Below are 22,825 nucleotides of genomic sequence, written 5' to 3' on the forward strand. Positions count from 1 at the left end.
ATGCATTGTGTGTTAACTGGAGATGCAAATGACACACTGTCATTCTACTGAACTGCTACTGTATTATACAGTTGTTTCAGTACATGTTTTATATTAGATAGAGAAATGACATTTGAGTTTAAGTGTTAATACTTATGGTATGAAGTGAAACAATCCTGCATGGCACTAATGAGGTATTCTACACTGCCGTGTGCAGATTGGTTTTTTTGTTGAGCACCTTCTACCACGATCGAGAGAGAGAGAGAGATACGGCGAGCCTTCCTAAGGACTGTGACCAGTGTGCGTGTGCGTCTACCCGTGAGCTGTGACCTGGACGCATCCTGTTCTGGATTACAGATAAGATTAAGATTCAAAAGGCCTTGTTTTATTTTATTTTTGCAAGAGTACGTACGAAGATCTTCTTTTTTGCATTTTTCTACTTTTTTCCTTTCCTTTGAGGATTCAAAGGGATACGTGAACATTGATTATTGAGCATTGAACATTGGGACTGAAACTTTGAGTTCAACATTTGGGGTTGAACTTTGGGGATGAAACACTGAACTTTGGGTTGAAAAGAAATGTAACATTGAACTTCATTATATTTTATTTTGGGTAACTGACTGACTACTTGACTGACTTAAGGGTATTATACTTTTTCTGTTGAGGTTCAATATTCTTTCTTGTGTGTTTAATAAATGTTATTCCTTTTTCTTCATCTGAATCCTGGTCGTTGCCAATTCTCTCCTTATAGTCGAACCTAGCTCTGATAATAGTGGTCCTATATATATATATATAACGTTAAGTTAGAAGCGTTACACTAGCTAATGCTGCATGTTACCGAGCTACCTTTCTTAAACTGACTTTAATGCAAACAATCCTCTCTGATTGGTTGGGCCATGTCTGAGTGCACTGTGTACAGGTGTACTCACCTTGTATTCCTCTATCTCCTTTAGGTCCAGGTCCCCCGGGGTACCCAGGCTCACCCTTAGGACCGGCCTGATTGGATGGACCAATCACCTGAAGGAAAAAGAGAAAGTAGGAAAAATACATTTAGAGGCAACACAAAGACGAAACAAACTAACTCTCAAAAATACATTTAATAAAAAGATATATAAGCATATACACACAGACTAACAGGGAGACAGAAAAGAATGTGGTCAGAATATATTATGCAATGGGATGTCGCTGAAGTTATTCGGTCAAATTAACACACCTTTTTTGTTTCTTCGGCCTGATTAAAAACAGTGAGATAGTCACATAACTATCATTCAATTTTAAACTGACGAATATGCTAAAAGTGGCCAAACTTTAACCGTGCAAACAATCTAGAGACAAATGTCTCCCTCCGGTGGTCTGAAGTAGAAAATGCACTGGAAGGAAAATTAGGATTTTCTCAAAATTCTCTCTTCCGAAAACAGCCCCCTTTAAGCTAAGTTTTACTGAGATTTACAGTTTTTCTTTCTTTCATCGTGGTGCATTGAGGTTTTCCACTGTAAGCGCTTTACACAAAAAGAACACAACGCTGCTGAAAACTCCAGAATAAGCTTTAAAGCACATAGACCTTTGAGTAATGATTATTTTGTCAAATAAAACGATAAAAGGAGAAAAACTCACCAGTCCTGGAGGACCTGGGAATCCGCGAAAACCTTTTTCTCCCTATAGTAAGACAGGTGGAGTGCAAATCAAACAGTCAGTGACATTGCCTTTTAAATTGTTATGTATACTTCAAAAATAGTCATAAGACTTGGATGAAACCTACCCTCTCTCCATCCCTGCCTGGAGAACCTGGCAGGCCTGCCGCCCCTTTGATTCCCTGATGGTGACAAAGAATTAGACATGCAAATCAAACCTTCTAGAAATGATTAAGTGTTCCAAGTTATGGAGTTTGTTGGTGGAACTCACAATGACTCCGAAAGGACCCGGATCACCATCTTTGCCTGGTTTTCCCTGGAAGAGGAGGAAATTTTCTTTCATGGTTTGTGCACAAGAACTCAAAGAGAGAGGGTTCAGACAGAATAATGTGTCCAATTTTGTTTCACCATTGGTGCCAGGACCAGTTTTAGTTAGGATACTTCTAAGATCGTTATATCTACAGAGCCGTACTTACTCGTTTGCCTGCCTCTCCTGGTTCTCCCTTCTCTCCTTTCTGTCCACCAGAAGGACCCTAAAATAACAACGGTATACGCATAAACATGGCTGGCCAACAATCTGAGTGGTTTCTTCCTGTCATGTGAAGCGCAGCTGGTAGCAGATACTTACAGGTGCTCCGGGAGAGCCTGAATCACCTCTGGGGCCAGGATTTCCTGGGTCACCCTTCAGAGAAAACAAGAAAAAAAGTGCAAAGGAGCTTTAATCCAACTATTTGTCTCGCTGAAAAAGTACTTCACCGACACTTCAAATAAGCTTTGAAAGCTCCGACTCTGTAGATGATCTCTGCTGCCATCATGTGGCTGCAGTTCAAGTTGCAGGCTCCAGCTGTGATAAGTTTGATAACGCCCTCTAGTGGTGGATTGTGGTAATTGGGAAAATGACCATACCTGGTGGTAGAAACAACTGTTCAACTGCAGTCAAATGGCCTGACCTGAATATTTAAAAATGTTATAGCGTCTATGAAATATTAGGTTTGAAAAAATGTATTCAAGTATAACATTTGATATTTTTCTTAATTGTCCTAATTTTCACTATTCATATATTTGGCCTCGAATACATTTCAAATGTACTGACTTACTCTCTTTCAGGTTGATTTGAACTGCTCAAAGATGCTGAATGGGATTTGAAAACAACCAACAAAATGCCACACTCTTCATTCTGTTACACTGTATGACACTGCGAACTCGACTCATTTCGCTCGTTTTGTTTGAACAAGCTCATTCGTTCATTCATTCTGTGGTCCTCATTGTCAGCTCTTCGTGCAAAGAGCCTCTGCACACTTTCTGACAGCAATTCATCTTTGAGCTTTACACATAACTCATACTATTTTCAAATCAACCAAAATCATATCATATCATCTATGGATCTATATATTCTATGTGAGAGTTCCACATTAGTTTATGATCAACAAGAACACCTAAAACTCTAATCTAACTTCCCTTACTTTCAACTGAAAAGCCACCCATACGCATTGTAACTGAATGTTCCCTTTCCCCGGTAACAGGAATCATCAGTTTGGTTTAATTCCAAATCCTTAAACCACCTCTTAATCTTTAGTCAGTTCATATGTCACACCATCTGTGGTCAAAACATATTTGTATGGAAAAAGAACAGAAGTGTAATGTTTGGGACACTTTTACTTATGGCCCAACACTGAAGCTGTGGGAACACAACTTCTGTCCTATTTCTAAAATATCTGCTCAACCATTCGTGAACGTTGAATATCGAGCGCTCCCTGTTGACCGTGTGCCTGCATGCGCCCGTCACAGCTGGAATTGCTTTAGATTTAGGGCAAGTGGTGTTGACCAAGAGCAGATCCGGTGCAAATAGTGCCGCAAAGCAACTCAACTAACCTCTCTAACCATCTGAAACCACACCACCAACTGCAGTGTGACGAACGTGCCAAGGCCGAGGGAAACCGCACTACGGTTGTGAAGGTGAATGCTCCCAACAACAACCAGCCCTATTTCTATTTTTTCCTCCAAGAGACGCACTGAATTTAGCTGAAGGAGGATCACCAGTTTCAGCCTGTTCATCAGCAGGAATGCAGCACGATGCGCATGTGAACGCAGTGTTCGTTTCCATAAAAGTGGAAGAAAAGCTTCTCAATAGTGATCAAAAGAAAAAAGTCAAGGAATATGACTATGTCTATGACTTCTCTTCTGGCGAAGAGAGCGAGAGAGACGGCTCATCTATTTGTTCTACATCCAAACTAACTTTTTTTTCATTCGATGAAATTATCGATTCTAATTAAGCTGGTAATGCGTACGATGTCTTTAGTCTCTAAAAAAAAACAAACTTTTTTACGCAAATATTTCAGTTTTTTTGGCCAAAATGAACACCTGAGATGCTGTTTTTATGAAGATCTGAAGTAACCAGAGTTTCTCTCACTGTTTGACTGGCAACGGAAACTCCAGATGTTTTCAGCTGCTCTGCAGGAAGGTGACTGTCCACCGTATCCCTGGTTGCTTTTTTGATCGTTGCTACGCTTTGCATTGTGGGACGTAGCGGTTCACACTAGTGATGATTTCCTTTTCAGGTTGGTACAGTTACTAACCTTGTCTCCCCTCTGAATCTCCGAATCTGGTGGCTTACTCTGTTCCCCAACCAGTCCTGGAGGACCTGGAGGTCCTTGCAAACCCCTGTCACCCTGTGAAAAGCACAAGACTTGGTTTAGATAGACTGTGAAGTCATTTTTATGGTCAAAAGTCGGAAAATCCTTAATATGATCTATTTCTTTCACTTGTACTGTACCTTTTCTCCTTTGGGTCCCTGGAAGTTCAATCCCATGTTCCCCTGTTGAGAAAACGTTTTGGTGAGCAATACTGTACCGGATAAATATAACATGCGAACATCTTGTCTCTGTTTACTCATATGAAAAAGAGCTTTACCTTTGGTCCAGGAGGACCGGGAAGACCCGGACGACCCTGGAAAAACAAAACATTTCAATGTCGGTCTAATACTCGTTTGTGCAACAAAAGCATAAAAAGCTGTGATATTATGTTGAAGTAGTGGTGCTTTACGTCAAAGCCTTGGGGTCCTGGAGGGCCGATTGGACCTTGTAAACCTGGAGGCCCGGAAGGACCCTGTGAGATGAAGACACACAGCAAAAACTTTTAGTCTTTGTGACCACTCAAAAGTGGTTGATATTGCTTGTCGATCACAAAAAAGCAGTTGACGACGTACAGGATTTAATTCATAATAACGAAATAAAGAGACCCTTAATATCTCTGCAGCTCCTGTTCAAATGCAAAGTTTAAATTCAGTTAAATGCTTGTTTTGTACACATCTTAATTTAGGTGTCTTTAAAATATTTTGACATCTTCACCGGGACCTAAAATGAGACCAGGTGCTTTCCAAAAGTTTTGAGAAAACACGGCAACGAAAAATAATTCGCTCACCGGAGCTCCCGGCAATCCGGGCAATCCCACTGTTCCTCTGTCACCGAAACGATTGGAGGAAATCACATCACCCGGGTCTCCCTGAAGGGGAGAGAGAACACATCCAGAAGAGACCGTCAGTCACGACAATCTCCTTGCACTGTAGATACAAGGAGCTGAGAAAAGTCAAATTTGGAACACAACACGAGCTGGCTTCGTGTCTCCTTCAGTGGTCAACTGAAGGGGAAACACCACCATCTTGTGGCCAAAACAAAGAAACACAGGAGGCAAAAGTGCAATTTCATGGCAATTTCTAAGTAATAGAAAACAATTTCAATAAATTTGGATTGAAACCGTAATCATTTAAAAAATGATTCGACAACGTATTGTATCTTTGAATGAAACAATATAACATGACAAAGATTTAACATTTAGCTAAACAAGTGCTGTGTTTTGGTGTCCTTCCGAAAACTGATCAAAGTCTGTTTCTGTGTAAGTATCTAAGCCGTTAAACATAAAGTACACTTGTATTATAACTTCTTTTGATTTCTAATCATACAGAATGTTCTGCTCTAGAAACCTACTCCATGTCCGCTTTTGATTTGCCCGCTCAATGACCCTGCCCCTCTCCTCATATTTCCCTTCCTGAAAACACCTGAAATCCCCAAACACTCTGTACCAGCAAAGATGACAAAGTCTCAAGCATTGGCAACGAAATTAAACTAAGAAATGAGTTCTTCTCCTGTAACATGCCGGCGTGGGGACGCTACACTGTTTATTTCCATCGCCGATTCTGGTCGTTTAACAACAGAAGTTTGGCAAGAGTGTGGAGATTCGAAACTGGTTAGTGTTGAACTTACCTTTTGTCCTGGTAGACCAGGTGGACCCTAGAAGAGACAAGCATGAGCATGAGGATGTGGAATCAGTTAGGACACTTGGGGTTCAATTGAATAGTCTAGTTTTTTCCTCAGTGGTACTAACAATAACAGCCAGTTGGATTCTCTAGATGCCAAGGATTGGAACTTTTATCGCTTCCTTTATTTTCTCCTTTACCAAAGAATTCGCCCCCTTTACAAAAAGCAAGGCGATAATGATGTCTCACCGCTGCTTTTCATGTCGTGCCATTCATTTGGGTTCATATGTTTAAAAAATGAGGACGGGAGTACCCTGACTGCTCTGTTACAAAGTTCTTTTTGTCACTGACTCACCTGATATCCTTGTGAACCAGGGATTCCTGGATTTCCTTGGAAACCTCTGTCACCCTACAGAAGAAGAAGTAAAACAAGGCATCCCTAATGTGAAAGTAATGTAAATATGGAAACATTGCTTAATATTTGAGAGAACATGAATTATTGCTTATTATCACCCTCTAAAGAAGTGCCATTTTCTTGTTTGCCTTCTATTTTTTTTTTTTTTTTTTTTTTTCTTTTTTTTTTGTCTGACAGACTTTTAATGTGATACCTTTGTCCCATTGCAACCCGGCACTCCTTTTGGCCCCGGCGGACCGTCTTGTCCAGGTAGACCCTGACAGACAGGAAGTAAACAGAAAGGTGAATCAAACAGCCTGACCAGTTTTTGGCAAAATGTAAATTTGCCGAAGAGGGACGTCAGACTTTTAAAAACTCACTGGAAGTCCTGGCATTCCTGGAAATCCTGGCAATCCAGCAGGTCCCTGTTAAAAGCAAAAATAATCACCCTGATCAGCAACTTAAACTTCAGATGTCAAAGAATAAAAAATCTTCATGACACCTGGACTGTTTGGAATAAAGTGAAACGAGGACCCCTACTGGCCACAGGGGGTATTACAACCCCATTTTTCTTTATTCTTGATGAAAAAATTAAACAAACCTTTTTTTCCCCTGATATCTCACTCATCTAATTTATATCAAAATAAATCGACCGTTAAAATAATGTCAATGTGCTTTTTACTTCTACATGTGACAAGACCTCTAAAAGCCTGATAAATACTGTTGACGAGAGAAATGGCGGCAAAGGGCTTTTTAAAGTTGATTTGACTTACTCTGATTCCTTTTGGACCAACTAGTCCCTGAGGTCCATAATCTCCCTGAAAGGAAGAAGAACATGAAAAGAGAAGACATTAATAACACAACTAGCTGAATTATCTCAAACAGTGTATATATCATAAATAAAGCAATTCAAGTCGGTCTAAAATACTTTTAGAGATTGTCTGTTTTGGCAACTTATCTGGTTGCATAATGCAAAAATGGATTCCTAATAGGAGTGGGAGGATCAGTATATTGAGCACCAAAACTGGTAATAGAAGCTTTGTTTTGAGAACTGATCCTGGTCTCATGAACAGGGAACATTTACTTGGCATTACGAGCGTGTTTATGCCCACATAAACCACATGAACCTTTACTCAAATAAAAGTGCTCACAAAACTGTGTAAAAAATAGTTCATTACATGTAAAAGTACTGCTTCAAAATCATTAAAAAAAAAAGGTAGTCAATTTTAGGCAGTAAAGGTACCTACGAAATGTAGAACGACAACTGTGAGTGTTTTAAATACAATATACCAGCAGTTTATTGTGGCCTAATTACCTTACATTGGAGTTCAGGTGATGATGATGCAATATTCTTATGATTCTACAGTCAGTTTATTGTGAGGTTTATCCAAAAAAATGTCCATTCACATTTTATAGACAAGAAAAAAAAATAAACACGTAATAATTAAAAAAAAACAAAAAGAAGAAAAACAATGATTTAATGGAGTAGAACTCATCTCCACTACAGCTGGGACTGAACAACAATGCGATGACGTTAAAATCAACGTTCAATTGTTAAAACTGAGATTTGAGAACAATTTTATCAATTAATTAATACGTTTTCTTCTTATGTTTAACAAAATTCTAAGTAATACTTCAGCTTCGTTCTTTGCTGAGAGATGACTGAATCCTTTGATGAGTGATATGTACCATCAGTGGGGAAATCCCCAATTTTTTTGTCATTTCTTTAGTGAAGAAGTTCTTTTACAAATTGTTGAACTATTTGCCCTCGCAGTTAGGAGTGGTGACATTTTCACTTTATTTCTTAAAGACTGCGATGCTCCTCTCATACCCAATCATATTTCCACACTGTTGCTAATTGAACACATTGGTTTGGAGATGTTTTAACTGCTTATTTATTTGTTTAGTTGTATACTTATATATGTATACTTTTCAGCATTACATAACTTCCGCAGTCTTTTGCTGCCCCACTTCTTTTATTCAAAAACGAGTGTTTCTGGCATCAGATTCAAATTGAGCATTTATTTTTCCAACATTTCTCAATTTCAACATTTAATACTCGGAAAGTACATCTCACTGAGACGTGAGCATCCTTCTCCCCCTCACTGAGCCCACCTTCTCTCCTCTGGGTCCGATAGGTCCTTCGGGTCCTGGGAATCCTGGGACTCCTGGCTGTCCAGTAAGACCTGGGAAACCCCTCTCACCCTGCATGTCGGGGGAACACACACAAACAAAAAAGATTTCCTCGTTATAAAAATAAATGCTCCGCTTCGGTTCGACTTAAACACGGAGGCATATCTAAGCAGTTATTTCTAAATTGAAGTTCATGACGTTCGTCTGCTCCTAACTTTCTCTGTGGGAAATCATCGTGGGTGCCAGACAGTATAGCTGAACTCACGGCACAGACTCTGGCTTTAAGTCACTTGAATGGTGATTTTGTTCGATGACGCTGCGGTTACAAAATCAGGATTTTATTAGAGCAGAGCGGCAGCCTGGAAATGCTTAAGCAAACGCGGGTTCACAGGTAGTCTTAATGGGCTGATTTTTGGCCACATTCTCTGATGCGTTTAGCCGTCTGACATAAGAAACAGAAATATATGTGAATGTGAGAAGCTTTACTGGGAACTGACTCGTATAAATATAGTATAGTACAATATAGATTTCGTAGGGCTTAGGTTTGGACAATTTCGGTCGAATAAATACGTTTACATGCATTTTAAAGGTCCAGGTTACGTTGGACTGAGACAATAATTAGGTTATTTTATAGTGCTTAGTGTAAAACAGACTAGAATAAGAAAGTTATCCGGTGAGGCAGGTCACAGTGAGCCCACAGTGAGTTCATTCTGTACTCTTTGAAAACAGTATTCGAAAATCTGACACTTTTAAAAAAAAAACTTTTAAAATGATTTCCGATCTTTTTTTTTAAGAGCTAAACATTATTAGACATCAAAAGAGACCTAAGAGTGAAAGATGAAGGTAGCTGTTTCGGGGGGGGGGGGGGGGGGGAATCACAGATGGGTGATGGTAAGAATTTGCTATCTTAAGAATTGATGCTTTAGCAGTCCAACACGAAACTTTATCCAAATTAAAAACGGATTACCTCGGGAAAGCTTCGAAATCTTTAGGCCCAACTAACATTAGCCGCCATAAACTTTATTCTGAGTCTTGAATGAGTTGTTTTAAGTGCACTGTTTTAACAAAAAGATGCAGAAAGATGATGTGGGCCTGTTAATTCGATTTCGTAGGGCTTAGGTTTGGACAATTTCAGTCGAATAAATACGTTTACATGCATTTTAAAGGTCCAGGTTACATTGAACTGAGACAATAATGTCACAGTGAGCCCCAGGGAGGTGAGCCAGTGCCTTCTGAATTGCACCTACTGATTACACCTACGATTTCTTTGTTGATCTGTCCTTCTTCTCTCAAAACTACAACTCTCTTGTTTCTCCGGATGAGTTCATTCTGCCGAGGATCAGAAATAAATCCAATAGATAATAATAGATCCAAATAAAATGGAAAGCTTCTAAATCTTTAGGCCCAACTAACATTAGCCGCCATAAACTTTATTCTGAGTCTTGAATGAGTTGTTTTAAGTGTTTGAAGCTTGAAGTAACAATTTGCCCACCTTTTCTCCTTTTACTCCACTGCAGTCACATTTGGATCCTGAACATCCATGGCAAGCCTGAAGAGGAACAAGAGAAAAAGATGTGTTTCATTAAACATTCATCAACAGCAGGAAAACCTCAGTGACATTAAAAGTCATCAAATTAAAACAGATACCAATAAATGAAATGCTTTGACAAATCGCTTGGAACTGTCTCTGTAACAGTGCAATAGGGGGTCCTAAAAATGAATACACAAAGTTCATGAATGTCATGACCATGTGCATTTAATGTGAAGCGGTTTCCATGCTTTAGCTTGCAGTTAAGCTCTGGACCACTAGGGGGCTATCTGATATCACGCTTCTGCGCCTCTGCGGGCTTCTCCCACAGAGGAAGATTTCTTCCCACAGACGTGAAACCCTCGGATTCTCCCGCGGAATTGTTTGATGATCAGACGAGGAGTGCGAGGTCACCGAGGCCCCACACAGCAGCCCAATCTGGAGTGAATAACACGCTTATCTTCACCTGCTCTAAACAAAAATAATCAGTTGGCTGGTTGGAAATTCTGACTCCTCTTTTCAGAGAAGCAGAAGCTGAGGAAAAGGTTCAACAGAGAGGCGAGGAGTGAGGGAGGAGTGGGTGGAAGTGCCAAGCTGCTGATTAACTTTTCCCATGCGCTATTGAAACAGTGGATGCCAGATGGGCATCGATTGCACGCATGCCAGGCAGGCAGGTTGAGAGGGAGTGCACAGGAGAGGACAGGCAGGCAGACGAGTTAGCATTCTTCTGTGTCTGCACAGCCCTCTCTGAGCCATTGTTTGTGTTGACTGTTTTCATGGTGCTTCTGTTTTTATTGGACTGCAGATCGTTCTGAGTGTATCTTCTGTTTTTCGGATTACCTCTCGTGTCACTGGGCCTTAAAAGTCACGAGGTTGTGAAATTGGCTCATCCGAGATTTCCCGGAAAGCGTCTCGTTTTGTTTGACTAATCGTCCTCATGTCCTGATATATGTGGTTTACCAACTGTAGGTGGTGCAAAAAAAGCAGAAAATCCACATATTTGTGGAGGTGAACTCAGAACATGAGTGGGTCGGTTCTCAAGAAGTGCATTTTTTTATTTCTTTTTTTTTGTTTATTCTGTTTTACAGACACATGGGCCGAGTCTATTGGCTGAAACCAAAACAAATCTATGGTCTAATGATGGCAAGCCAACAGTATCAGCAATCGATTGCAGTTATATTAAAAAAACTAATCAGAATACCCACCATTGTTAAATTTTCCTTCCATGTAGCTTATTGTTAGCTTTGATATTAGCTGTAATGTTATATTTTTTTTGCAATTGTAAGTCGCTTTGGATGAAAGCATCTGCTAAATGTCACGCCCATGGGATTTTCCCCATGTTTTTAGTTTCATGTTTTAGGTTATGTTTTGGTTTTCAGTTCATGTCTTGCATTTAGTTTACCATTGTCTTCCTCACAGTTTCTGTCTGATCATTAGTTCATTCCCCTCACCTGTCTGTTATTGTCACCGGCTGCACCCAGTCACTAATCACTCCCAGTTCCCTATTTAGTTTCCAGTCTCCCCTGTCCTTTTGTGAAATCCTTACATACCTACCTTCCTTTCCTGATTTTCGCCCCGTCATGCCACGAAGCCACGAATTCAAAGCTAAGTGTTTTTTCGTGCATCATGTTAAGTCTTTTGTTTTTCCTTAGTCATGTTTTCTGTACCACAGTTTAAGTTTTTGTCATCCGGCTCAGCCGCGCCTTTTGTTTAACTTTTCTTTATAAAATAAACCAAGTTCGCTTTTTCCATCCTCTGAGTCCGCATCCGTGTCCTGTCCTACCAACCCACCTCCTGACACTAAATGCATGAACATAAACATAAATATGGAGAACATGAAGGGCTATTTATTGTAAACAGGTGACAAAAAAAATCACAGTCATTAAAGGCAAAAGAAGCAGCTGTTTCATGGTGTAAACCGTGCAGACCGAGCAGTAAACACCGTAACAGGTGCGGCTATCGGCAGGCGGCAGCGCGCAGTGATACGAAGGGAGAGAAAATAGAGCCAAGCGATTGTGAGGTCTGACTTTTTCCTGCACAACGATTTTGTGATGCAAATGTATTACTCTTTTGAACGTATATTGTTTTGAGAAGCTTTTTTCTTAAGCCCCAGCCAACTAGCCGGACTACCTTCGTCAAAACCAAAACCAGGCCGGAATTCGGCTCACAGGACACAGCAGGGGGTAAGTCAATGTTCATGCACGATATTGCTAGTATGGGATGTCATACAGCTTCATGTCAAAAGAGGCGAACTATCCCTTTAAAGATGTCGTGTTGCAGTATTCTTCAGTTTTCTGGCATTTAGCTGAAATAAATGAATTTTGACAGTTCTGTAATCTATAATGCAAATGATCACAAGCCTTCATCCGCTTATCACCCAGCACTTTAGCCATCATCTCTACTGTCAGATCCTGTCATTCTTACGATTTGTTAGAATAAACTGTTATTAGAGTTTCTTAACACAGGTAGAACATGTTTCCATCCACATGTAGACAGACATGTGTGCATATGTTTGTAGAGAGACCTTCGGCATATTCCTGCGTGTACAGGTATACCTCCACAGTTATAAACCAGGTGTTAACCACAAGCTCCTCAGGTCTTCTGTCTGATGTCCTGCATGCAGCAACTTATCTGTCCTCCTGTGCAGCTCGGAGGTTAACGCCCGGCACGGATCGCAATCGATGTGGAGGGTTTGACTCACATGTTTGATTTTAATGTCAGGAGTTCTGGATATTGCAAATAGGCAGCAAAAAAAAACAAAACATGTGCTATCTGCTCCACAAATGGGGTTACCAGCACACACACACATGCCTCAACACACTTGCACTTGAGCAGCCAAAAGTGCGTACATGCGAGAGTGTGTGTGTGTGTTTTTACAAGCCCTGGATCTCCAAATTAGTCTCTGGTCTGCTTCCACTCAATGCAGTCTCCTCTCCCACGCCCAGGCCTGCAGCTTGCGCTCTTTCCATTCATCCATCCATCCATTTTCCTGCTGTCTCATCCCCTATTTTCTTTACTCTTATTTAGCCCAGAAAAAACTTGACAGTGCTTGCTTGTACCTATTAAAGCTCTAAAAAAAATTCATACCAGCCTGGAGATTTTCACATAAATCAGCTATAATCAGGGAGCTCACTCACATCAAGGCCAGACTTTGTCCAAAGATGAGGTCATTTCCACAATAAGGTTAGGTGTTTCATATGACTAATTATAAGATGTGTTCTCTTTAAATAAATCGCATATCCTTGAATTAATTGCTAACCCATTTGGCAATTAAAGCCTCTGCTTTTAAGCCGAATGAACATAACTGGTTTGCATGAGCTCACAAATTCATCGTTTTGTTGGTCTGCAAAGTTATTGATAACTAAGAAGCATAAAACTAGAAAGTTACTTGCACCTGTCAAAAGTATGCAATGTTTAAGCCTTTAGTCTAGTGCTAACGTGTAATAGTGACCAATCAGAAAGTGGTCAACAGAGTAAACAAGGATGTCTCCACGGCAGAAACACATTTCAGTGTAACATAAATCTTTAAGTTCAAGAGAAAACCTGTGCGTGAATGCCTTAAACCTGCATTCTACCTAGTTGCCAACAGGGGGCGACAAGTTGTTCTCAAACTTGCTGGTGTCAAGTCTTTTTCAATACAGCACGATGTTCAGTGTGTAAGTCGTGATCCCATTTCAACAGACAATAAAGCAGGTTGTGCTCTGAGGTGTGGCTACCTCGTCAATGACTACTTGTTACTTTTCATGATGGTCGGTTAAAGCCGACCCTCGTTTGTCATGTTTTGTAAAAGAAAAAAAAATATATATATATATATATATATATATATATAAACAAGATGGCTATGACTGAAATAGTGAGCTGAAGTCTTCAAAACGTCTGTCAATAAGGACAACATCACGGTGGCTATGTTTGTCTTTTTTACAAGCCTTTGCTGCCATTTACATGTAGTGGCTACTTGTGGTACTGCAACGGAAAAGTAAGTTCCCGCAGCAGCAAAATCAGAACCGTTTACTGTCACAACCAAAATTCCCATTCAGAATACATGTAAGCAGAAAGTATTTGCATCACACCAACGCTTACCAAAAAAAGAACTCATTGAATTAATCCGAATAACCATTTCAATTTTTAAAAAAAAGCACAGTTCTGGTTAAAACAAAGCGGAACAGAAAGCGAGAAAAATGCACCAGAGAAGCTATTTTCATTCAAGTGTGTAGGCACCATCTTCAAACCTAGTACCATGACCTCAGTGATAATTTCAACAAAAGGCATTACCAGTCTATTACCGGCAGATACCTCACATAAGTCTGAAGCGAACCCTCCGGGGTTAAATCTTCAAACTGAAGCTGAAAGGCAATGAAATAAAAAAATCTGCCCAAATACCGTGTTAAATATCTCTCTTTCTACCATGCTGTTCACTTCTTTACTTTGCCCTCTCATTTACCACCACAGTACTGACGGGACAAGTAATCCCCTTAGAAAGGTCAGTGAGCGGCAGATATTTGCTCTGCACCGCGTCTCCTGTAAGTCACTTCTCCAACTCTCTCCTCGCCGCTTTCTGTCAGGCCGACCCAACAGTAATGCCAGGGGCGTGGTAAAGCTGCCACATTTCTGGACAAGGAAAAAAAACTTGAGAGATGGTTACTGCGCCGCATGAAATGATACTCTCGCTTTGCTTGATATCATAATACCAGGCAACCACTTTACTTTTTTTTCTACCTGGCTGAGTTAATCAAATAAGTGCTGATAACACAACTATCCAGACCGACTGCTGCATTCCTATATCTACCTGCAACACTGAGGGTGTCTCCAAGAGGGGACAGAGCAGACTGTATTTTGTTAGCTTATTAAAGATTAGGTGCTTCAATGTTTACAGCGAGACGCTGCATATCTTCTACAAGTCTGCGGTGGAGAGTGCGATCTGCTCTGCAGCCATCTCACGGGGCAGAAGCATCGGGGCCAGATGACTCAGAGAAGCTGGACAAACTGATGGAGCAGGTTGGCTCTGTGCTGGGGGACTTGTTCTGGAGCTCCTGGAGGTGAATGTGGAAAGACTAATGTTGCTCCAACAAGATAACAGACAACACTGTACACCCTCCAAGCAACATACCGATTAAACCACAGAGTGTCTTCAGTCAGAGGCTTCTTCAGCTCTGCTGTGTGTACCTGAGGATTAGACTGTCGAGACTGGAATTTCCCTGCTATCAAAGACTGATAATTAGACACACTGATATGGACACTGCCCTACCATGCGCACAGGCGTGCATACATGCAAAGACATATGAGTGCATTTGACAGAGAGAGCACTTTCTTTCCACTTTGGAACATCAGTAATAGAAACAAACAGCTTGCCAAACCTCTGATCTGATCATGGCACCACAGCTTACATCACAAGATCTCTATTCTAACACTTGGAACAGCGAATGCTTGGGGGTATGAGGTAGGTCTTTTAACGTTCTGTCTGTCATCTCCTCTGCTGTTGTCTCTGTGTTATTACCAGTCTTATAAGACGGTGCTGACGTTGCGTGGCGACCAAAAACAAAAAGCTGACGTCGCCTCAGAAATCAGAAGGCGATAAAGCTAAGAAGCACGGGGAGGAATGAAGTGAATGGGGGGAAAAAAGACATGTGCAAACCACAGAGACTGATGGAGAAGAGAGATATAAACCATATCTCCCCTTTATTGTCATGGACACTAAGATCGTTGGATGAATGAGGAGCTCAGTGAGATAGTGAAGAGGACCTCCATGAGTGTTTTGATCTAAACACTATTCTCGGAGTTACTCCGGATCTCTTCATTAGCATCAATACTGACAGAGATTTTGGGCAAAAAAAGGAGAAAATCAGTACATCTACTGCCAGCAAACTGTGCCACCAAAACACAGAAGGAACATTTCTGCAGCGCAGATAATGAACTGTTAGCCGTGGGTCAAAGTCCTCGCTCGCATACACAGTTTTCACATTAGCATTTTTTCATTAGCATCCTCTAATCCTACGGCCGACCAGTCAACCAGCTTTAAAGCTCGTGTCTGCTTGTCGCAGACACGACGCAATTATTTTTGATTTATGCCTTGAAGCGCTGTCTGCGCTATGTTAATCCCACGCCACAACGCAAGAGGGACAATCACGAACAAGCTAGGATTGTGGGTGTTACGGTTACGGAGGTCATTCAACAACAATGGCGACTGGACGAATGCGCACTTTGATTGAGATGCAGCTGATCGATCTAGAAATAGAAGAAATATTGCTACTACTGGAGCTGGCAGAGAGGGAAAGAATCGTCACGGTTAGCGTCAGCCGGTTAGCAAACCGGAAATACGCATAGTGTAGAGCGGATGTAGAGTTGACCAATCAGAGGCCTCCTTTCCTTTCTCTCCTCCCTGCGGCGATGTCTGCGGCACTGTCTGCGGTGAGTTACAATTTTGAGGAGGTGCACCAGAGTGTCTGCGTAGTGTCTGCGTAGGGGGGGGGGGGGGGGCATGTCTGCGTTAACTGCGACACACACGCAGACGACCTGGTTTCCGAGTATAAATCAGGCTTTATCCTCTCAACATTCAGCTCGAGATCAGATGGTGATCTCGAATGCGCTTTGGCTGGATGTATACTTTAAACTCGATGTTTATTTATGAGAAGAATAAACAGCAGAATCAAGTCAGAATCTCGAAACCTGATTTGGAATCCCTCACGCAGCTTGTACCTTTCTTGATCTCTGGAAGCCAAATTAAAGTGGGTTGTGGATATATCTTTCTCTTTTTTTTTGGGAGGCTTTTTAGCCCAAGAAAGTGTAAATTCACTGGAGGAAAGTCCGCTTGCTCCGCATTACAAGGTAGGGACTCACATCTCCCATCTACTGACTTGCAGACACGGTCAGACCGGCTGGCACGAAGCAGAACACATATGATTGGACAAACACCACAGCACAGGGAGAGTGCCTGTTAATATTAAAGACATCACAAGGAACACACTCTGATTACATCCCAATTAGGGCTGGGCAACAATTAAAATGTTTAATCTAATTAATCACATGATTTCCCTGATTAATCACGATTAATCGCATTTGTACGCAAAATCCAAAAATTAATTCAAAAGTAGTGTCTAGCTTTTAGCATTTAGTTTTATTTTAACTTTAACACTTAACATCAGCATTTTTATGTAGAAGCCTCGCTCCACTGTCTGTTTCCTTGAATGACTTGCTGCTATCAGTTGTGTGTTTTGCCTTTAAGAGATATTTTAGACTGGAACTACTATGCTGAGAAGACAATTCAACTTGGCTGCAAATGCAGGAGTTTCTTTTAAATATATTTTGAAATACGTGCTTTTATGTTGAAACAAGTAAAACAGGAAGTAGCGCCGGTTAGCTCCGTGATCTTCACACAGAGACCGAGGAGCACCTGTAGCATTCTTTCTTTTCCGGTTCCGCAGCAGACAGCAACAGACTTCTACAATAATAAAACCTGCGTTAATGTTAACATTAGTAAGTGTTAACAATTAACAAGTTAACGCGACAATAACGAGTTAACTCGCCCAGCCCTAATCACAATATCAGTGGAAAAGTTTTTTTTGTTTTTTTTTCCCGCAGTATTTTTTTTCTCCCATTTAATTCAGTATCCTAATCAAGCTGCATCGACTGCTCAGACACAGAAACTAGTGGTTATTTTTTTTTACCATATCTGACTGAAACACAACAACACCTGGGACACGAGTCGATCATTTTTGACAGTAAGAATTGCGTTTCACTCTAAAAGATCCGTCGTTATGGGAAAGGGGCCGTTTCTAATCTGTCGTCTTTGCAGCACCAAAGAAAAGGGGCCGACGACACAAAGTTTTAACTGACACTCTGATGAGAATAAATTCATGTGGCCTCAGCGTGCATGTTTGTCCTTGTCCACATGCGGCACTCCTGTGTGTCTTTGTGTGTTTATTCTGGTACGAGAGAGATGTATTACAGGCCCTGAGAGGCTGCGTCACACTGCTGATATCCTTTCATCGTGGCTTGACTTTGACCACTTCAACGTGTTGACACCCCGAGAGCAACGACCAAACCAAATGTTTTCACTCGGACAAAAATCCACCGTTTTTGTTGTGACTCACTGTCTCTTTGGAACGAGGAAGGACCCCCCAACTGGCGAGCCCCAGGTGTCTCACTTCCTCACCCACACACGCATGCAAGCAGACGTACTGCAGATTAGGAATTCCACTGATATTCCCAGGGATTTCTCCTTTTCTCTCGCTGCAGTTTTCATTCCTCTCTTCTCTGTTCGTTCGGCCCGATGAAGGTTGACCCCAGAGGCCTCCTGCTGAGAGATGGCTGCAGGGGAGCTGGCCACCATCTGCGCTAGGACTTCGCATTGCGGCATAGGACTTTGCTTTTTGTGTGTGTGTGTGATCCATTTTCTTAATACAAGTGCCATCATCATACTAATTCACCTGTTATAGTTGCTTCAGTTAAGGACACATCATCCAGCTCTGCAGCTTGATGTGTCCCACTTCAAAACTTTTCTGCCTCACGCAACTCAGACCTGATGTTGTTTAACAAGATGCATCAAACTGCGTTTTTCCTCATCGAGTCAACGTGGATGTGTGTTACAAAAGAAGATCCAGAGGCAAATCGCACCAGTTTGAAGAGTTTTTAAGGTTTCTATCGAACGTGAAGACACTTGAATTATTGCAAATGAACCAAATTTTCCCCTTTTTGCAGTTTAATCAATTGATTTTTTTTTTTTTTTTAACTTTATTTTCCCCTTTGAGGTTTGAATGTGTGAGAGAGTGGCGCGTGACTACTGAAGCTAAACTTATTCGCATAAACCAAAACCCAACCCAGCTGGGTTTAAAATGCCAGCATTTTCAGCCTGGACCAATCAGCAATCAAGAACCAGATGATCGTTAATCTCGTCAGGTGTTGAAACATCTTAAAACAATAATCTGCGATTTCAGTCCAAAGCGAGATAATGAAAACTTATAGCATGATTGGAAGGTTGTTATTAAGGAACACATCCTTCTGTTCTGTTGCTAATTTCTTCAAACGAGACAGAAAATCAGACAACGCCACCGATACCGATACAATGTGGCTATTTTTCCCATAAAACCGTTCACACGTGTGTTCAGTTTTTTCCCTCGTGGTGGAGCCCTTCCCCAACTTTCCCCTTTGTATCTGTCAGCCGACAAGGTCAGCTCCACACCACAAACCTTCCGTCTCTTTGTTTGCGAATTCAGCGGCTTTGCCGCGATATTTTTTTTCTCAAAAAAGGCAACAAACTTTAGAAGCTTTCGGTCACGCTGCCCAGCACTAGTTCCCGCAACGACGTGCTCAAGATGCTAAAAGAGAATGCTCATGAAAATCTGTTAAAGCTGATGCAAAAAAAAAAAAAAGAGCTTGTCAGTGCCCTCTGATGGACAAACTGTGCAATCTTTTCATTTTCTCACCCCAAATCTAAGCCACTTAACGGCTGCAACTATCCAACTGCATTGCAACATTGCGTTAACTTATTAAGCCTCGTCCAGTTAAAGTCCAATCGAGAGCAGTAATTCATTAAAAAAACGAGCAGTCACCACAGAATTAGGGTATTTAAAGCTGCCTGCAGAGATCACTGATACGAAAACACACACACACACACACACACTTCTGCCCCTCCACCAGCGTACATCTGTTAAAACACACCTCACCCTCTGCTGCAATCTTTCATCTCTTATTGTGTTTTCGCTCAACTTCCACTGAACCATAAACCAAACCTAAAACTCTGAATGCAGAGATGGCGGTTTCAAGGTCTAAGGACACTCAACAGAACTGCAAGAACAGAATGTAATGTTACCTTCTCTCTGACTTACACAAGCCGTACAGTGTGAGTGTTTTGGAATTTCTAAAAAAAAAAAAGTGTCATCTAAACAGGCGCTCAGCTCTGCATACATTCAAAGCGGTGGTATGCGAAATGTTTGACTGCAATCTTTCAAATAATATAATTACATTGTGTGGTGTGAGGAAGAGGGAAGACAAACATCCTGTAACTGTGTACATGTTCCTGATTTACCTCACCAGTTGTAAAGTTGAGTAATTCACAGCAAATGACCCTGGAAGACGTTGGAATACAAATGCACACATCCATCAGATTTGTGGACTATGACCCCTGTTCAATGTAAAAGAATGAATTTCTTTTTGAAAGGATGAAAACTTCATTGCCGCATCGAGAAAGTCCAATTTTATAGTATCCCTGTCCTTTTTTTTTATGGATTATGTATATGGAATTAACACTATAAAATGACACTTAAGTTAAAAGAGGTTGTTCTGCCTGGTAATCATTTTTGCTGAAGACTTTTAAAGACCTATGAACCGGGGCGTACTGTGGCGTAGTGGGTACAGCAGATGCCCCATGTATAAGAGAATAAGAGTACAAGAGTAAAAGAGGCTATAGTCCTCGCTGCAACTGGCCCCGGTTCGAGTCCCGCATCAGATGGCCCTTTGCTGCGTGTTGTTCCCCCTCTCTCTGCTTCCTGTCTATCTACACTGTCCTATATAATAAAGGCATAAAAAGCCCCCCAAAAAACACAAAAAGACCTATGAACCATGTTCCATGCGCTACGTATGTTACACAGCTTCCTATCATTGTCAAAATGTTGGCTAAATACAACAATGAAGTTTTGTATTGAATATGTTTAACCTAGGGATCAGTTTGACTGTCAAGCTAGTAGTTTGTAAGCGTCTTTGTTTTTCCAAGTTCCTCCATAAAATTTGGTCTGTCTCTCTTTGAAATCCACGACAAAAAAGTCGAGGAAAAGTTCTGGAGTATTTTCTTTTTATATGAGATGAAAGGGATATCTTTAAACAAAGTCATCAGTGTCTTACCTTCAGTAGACAACAATCAGAGCACTCTCAGTTTGCAAAAGTTTCCTCATGGTTGAGCGAGGCCAAAGGGGGGCCAGAAGAACAACATTTTTTTTTCCCAATTAAAGCAACTCGATCCTCAAAAAATGTAAAAGCGCTTTGAGCAAATGCTGTATATGTAGATGTATGCACTGCGTCAATTCCGCATCAGGCAGTTAGAAAGACTGGGTTAACACGGTCAATGTCGCTACGGGATGTTGCACGTATAAATAACACACATGTGGAAACAAAGCCTAACCCAAGACTTAGACTTGTTATCAAGAGTACTAAAGGTACTGTGCCAGGATTTTTGGGGCCAGTTAAGACAATATATGAGTGGACAATATTTGCCAACTTATATTTCTAATACGAATAAGATGTCGGATTAATATTAATAAACACTCAAATTGTGTGAAATGTAAGAGTGCATGTGTATTTTTCTTTAAAGAGAAAAGAAACCACCATATCTTTTGCACATTCTCCTTTAAAAGGTACAGAGAAGGTGTCTGTTTCAATATTGTCTCCAACCATTGAGCCATTGAGACTAATGACTAATTCCAATCCCTTTTGCCTACTGATGCTAAAAGCTCAAGAATACGATGATTACAATGGAGTAAACTATGTGATTCTAAATCTTCATTTCTAAGCTTTTTGCTTCCATATCCTCAGCACAAGGACTGCAAATCTAAAGCAATAAATACACACGTATAATCTCCTACAGTACACACACATATCCATCTATAGGTGGATATACACACTGCCTGTTATTATAGTGTTTCGTTCAGAAAATCTTTGAATTTTTTTAATTTTGTAAGCAGGGAGAGGCAGAATGCCCTGCCTTGGGAGACATAATGCCCAGCCCGGCCCAGCCTTGAATAACACAGGCTCAAACATGCCCTCCATTCTCTTTTCAGTGATCCACATACATCACCACTTGGCACGTTGTGTCATAGCTATGGGCAACAAGAAATTAGAGAGGGGAGTGGCAGCTTGCCAGCTGAATACCTGAAAATGTGTAGCCTGGGGACAGACTGAGAGGAGACAGAGCGAGAGAATAAGTGAAACAAGTGGAAATTTAACCAAGGAGGGTGGGGGCATAAAAAAAGTGGGAAAACGATGGGAGACTTTGCCACATTTTCTATATATAACTGGTTTCCCACATATCATTGAGTCTGTGGGATTTGGTCTGTGAATATTTAGGGATGTAGTGAGTTCCACAGAGTAAACTGTAAATCCAAAAAAACAACAACAACCAAACAGTGAGGTACATCTGTGCGAGATTAATAAACCCACGTTCAAAGCTTTGTACAAAAGTGTTTACAACAGTCAGAGTTTGACGTACAAGTGTTGGGATGTTTAGACAATCTTCGTAAACCCTCGAGCTTCCTATCGACTAATCGTGGAAACCTGCATACTGGAGATGTATCCCAATTTGGTTTAGCTGCAGTCAAAACTTAATATTTAGCCAGGAGGCTGTGCTGTAGACAAAACAAAGCAGCACAGCTCATCCTGACGCGCTTATCTGGGAGACTGTCAGACTGTGCGTCTGCCTCATGTTCCGACGTTCTCTCTGTAAGCTAAATTTTGTTGTACCTACGGTTTCATTTGTCATTTGGCTTTTCAAATAATAAAAGGCATCAGTAGATCACAAGCATAACAATTTCAGTAAATAGGAGGGTCCAACTTTGCCTTATTCTTAGGGGAAAAGAAACATGCCTCCACTGTCACCCTGCAGTTCCGCATCTTCACCACATGGTGGAGCGCATGCAGGTACAAATATGATGAGCATTTTGATTATGAGGACACTTGTGAGCAAGAGGTCGAGAAGTAGTAAGTATTAAATACATTATGGTTAGATTGTTTCTATAATATTCAGCTATTAAAGCAGGAACTGGACCTTGTCAGGGGGAGTAAGAGAGTCATGATACTAAAAACTAAACCTGTAAGTTCATATGATCTTTACAGTGTCATACACATAGTTACATTCAGCCCACATGGATGGAGAAAACTCTGTTAAGCTACTTGAAGTTGTATGTTACTTGTAATTTTGTTGGATT

At 41.0% G+C, this 22,825-nt stretch overlaps 1 protein-coding gene across 1 annotated transcript in view; it reads right to left on the reverse strand.

The window, feature by feature from the left end:
• col4a5 (collagen, type IV, alpha 5 (Alport syndrome)) overlaps positions 1–22,825 on the reverse strand; it is a 66,250-nt gene that overhangs the window by 26,720 nt on the left and 16,705 nt on the right. The window contains exons 2-19 of the mRNA XM_075451662.1: positions 9,882–9,938; positions 8,372–8,461; positions 7,030–7,074; positions 6,637–6,681; positions 6,471–6,533; positions 6,218–6,271; positions 5,870–5,896; positions 5,031–5,111; positions 4,653–4,715; positions 4,521–4,556; positions 4,384–4,425; positions 4,187–4,279; positions 2,239–2,292; positions 2,087–2,143; positions 1,882–1,926; positions 1,739–1,792; positions 1,594–1,635; positions 909–996 (exon numbers count right to left, since the gene is read on the reverse strand). Of these exons, the coding sequence (XP_075307777.1) occupies positions 909–996; positions 1,594–1,635; positions 1,739–1,792; positions 1,882–1,926; positions 2,087–2,143; positions 2,239–2,292; positions 4,187–4,279; positions 4,384–4,425; positions 4,521–4,556; positions 4,653–4,715; positions 5,031–5,111; positions 5,870–5,896; positions 6,218–6,271; positions 6,471–6,533; positions 6,637–6,681; positions 7,030–7,074; positions 8,372–8,461; positions 9,882–9,938 (1,036 nt within the window). The remainder of the gene's footprint in view (positions 1–908; positions 997–1,593; positions 1,636–1,738; positions 1,793–1,881; positions 1,927–2,086; positions 2,144–2,238; positions 2,293–4,186; positions 4,280–4,383; positions 4,426–4,520; positions 4,557–4,652; positions 4,716–5,030; positions 5,112–5,869; positions 5,897–6,217; positions 6,272–6,470; positions 6,534–6,636; positions 6,682–7,029; positions 7,075–8,371; positions 8,462–9,881; positions 9,939–22,825) is intronic.

The sequence above is a fragment of the Odontesthes bonariensis genome, chromosome 19 (genome assembly GCF_027942865.1).
Source record: "Odontesthes bonariensis isolate fOdoBon6 chromosome 19, fOdoBon6.hap1, whole genome shotgun sequence".
In the NCBI taxonomy this organism is placed as follows: Eukaryota; Metazoa; Chordata; class Actinopteri; order Atheriniformes; family Atherinopsidae; genus Odontesthes; species Odontesthes bonariensis.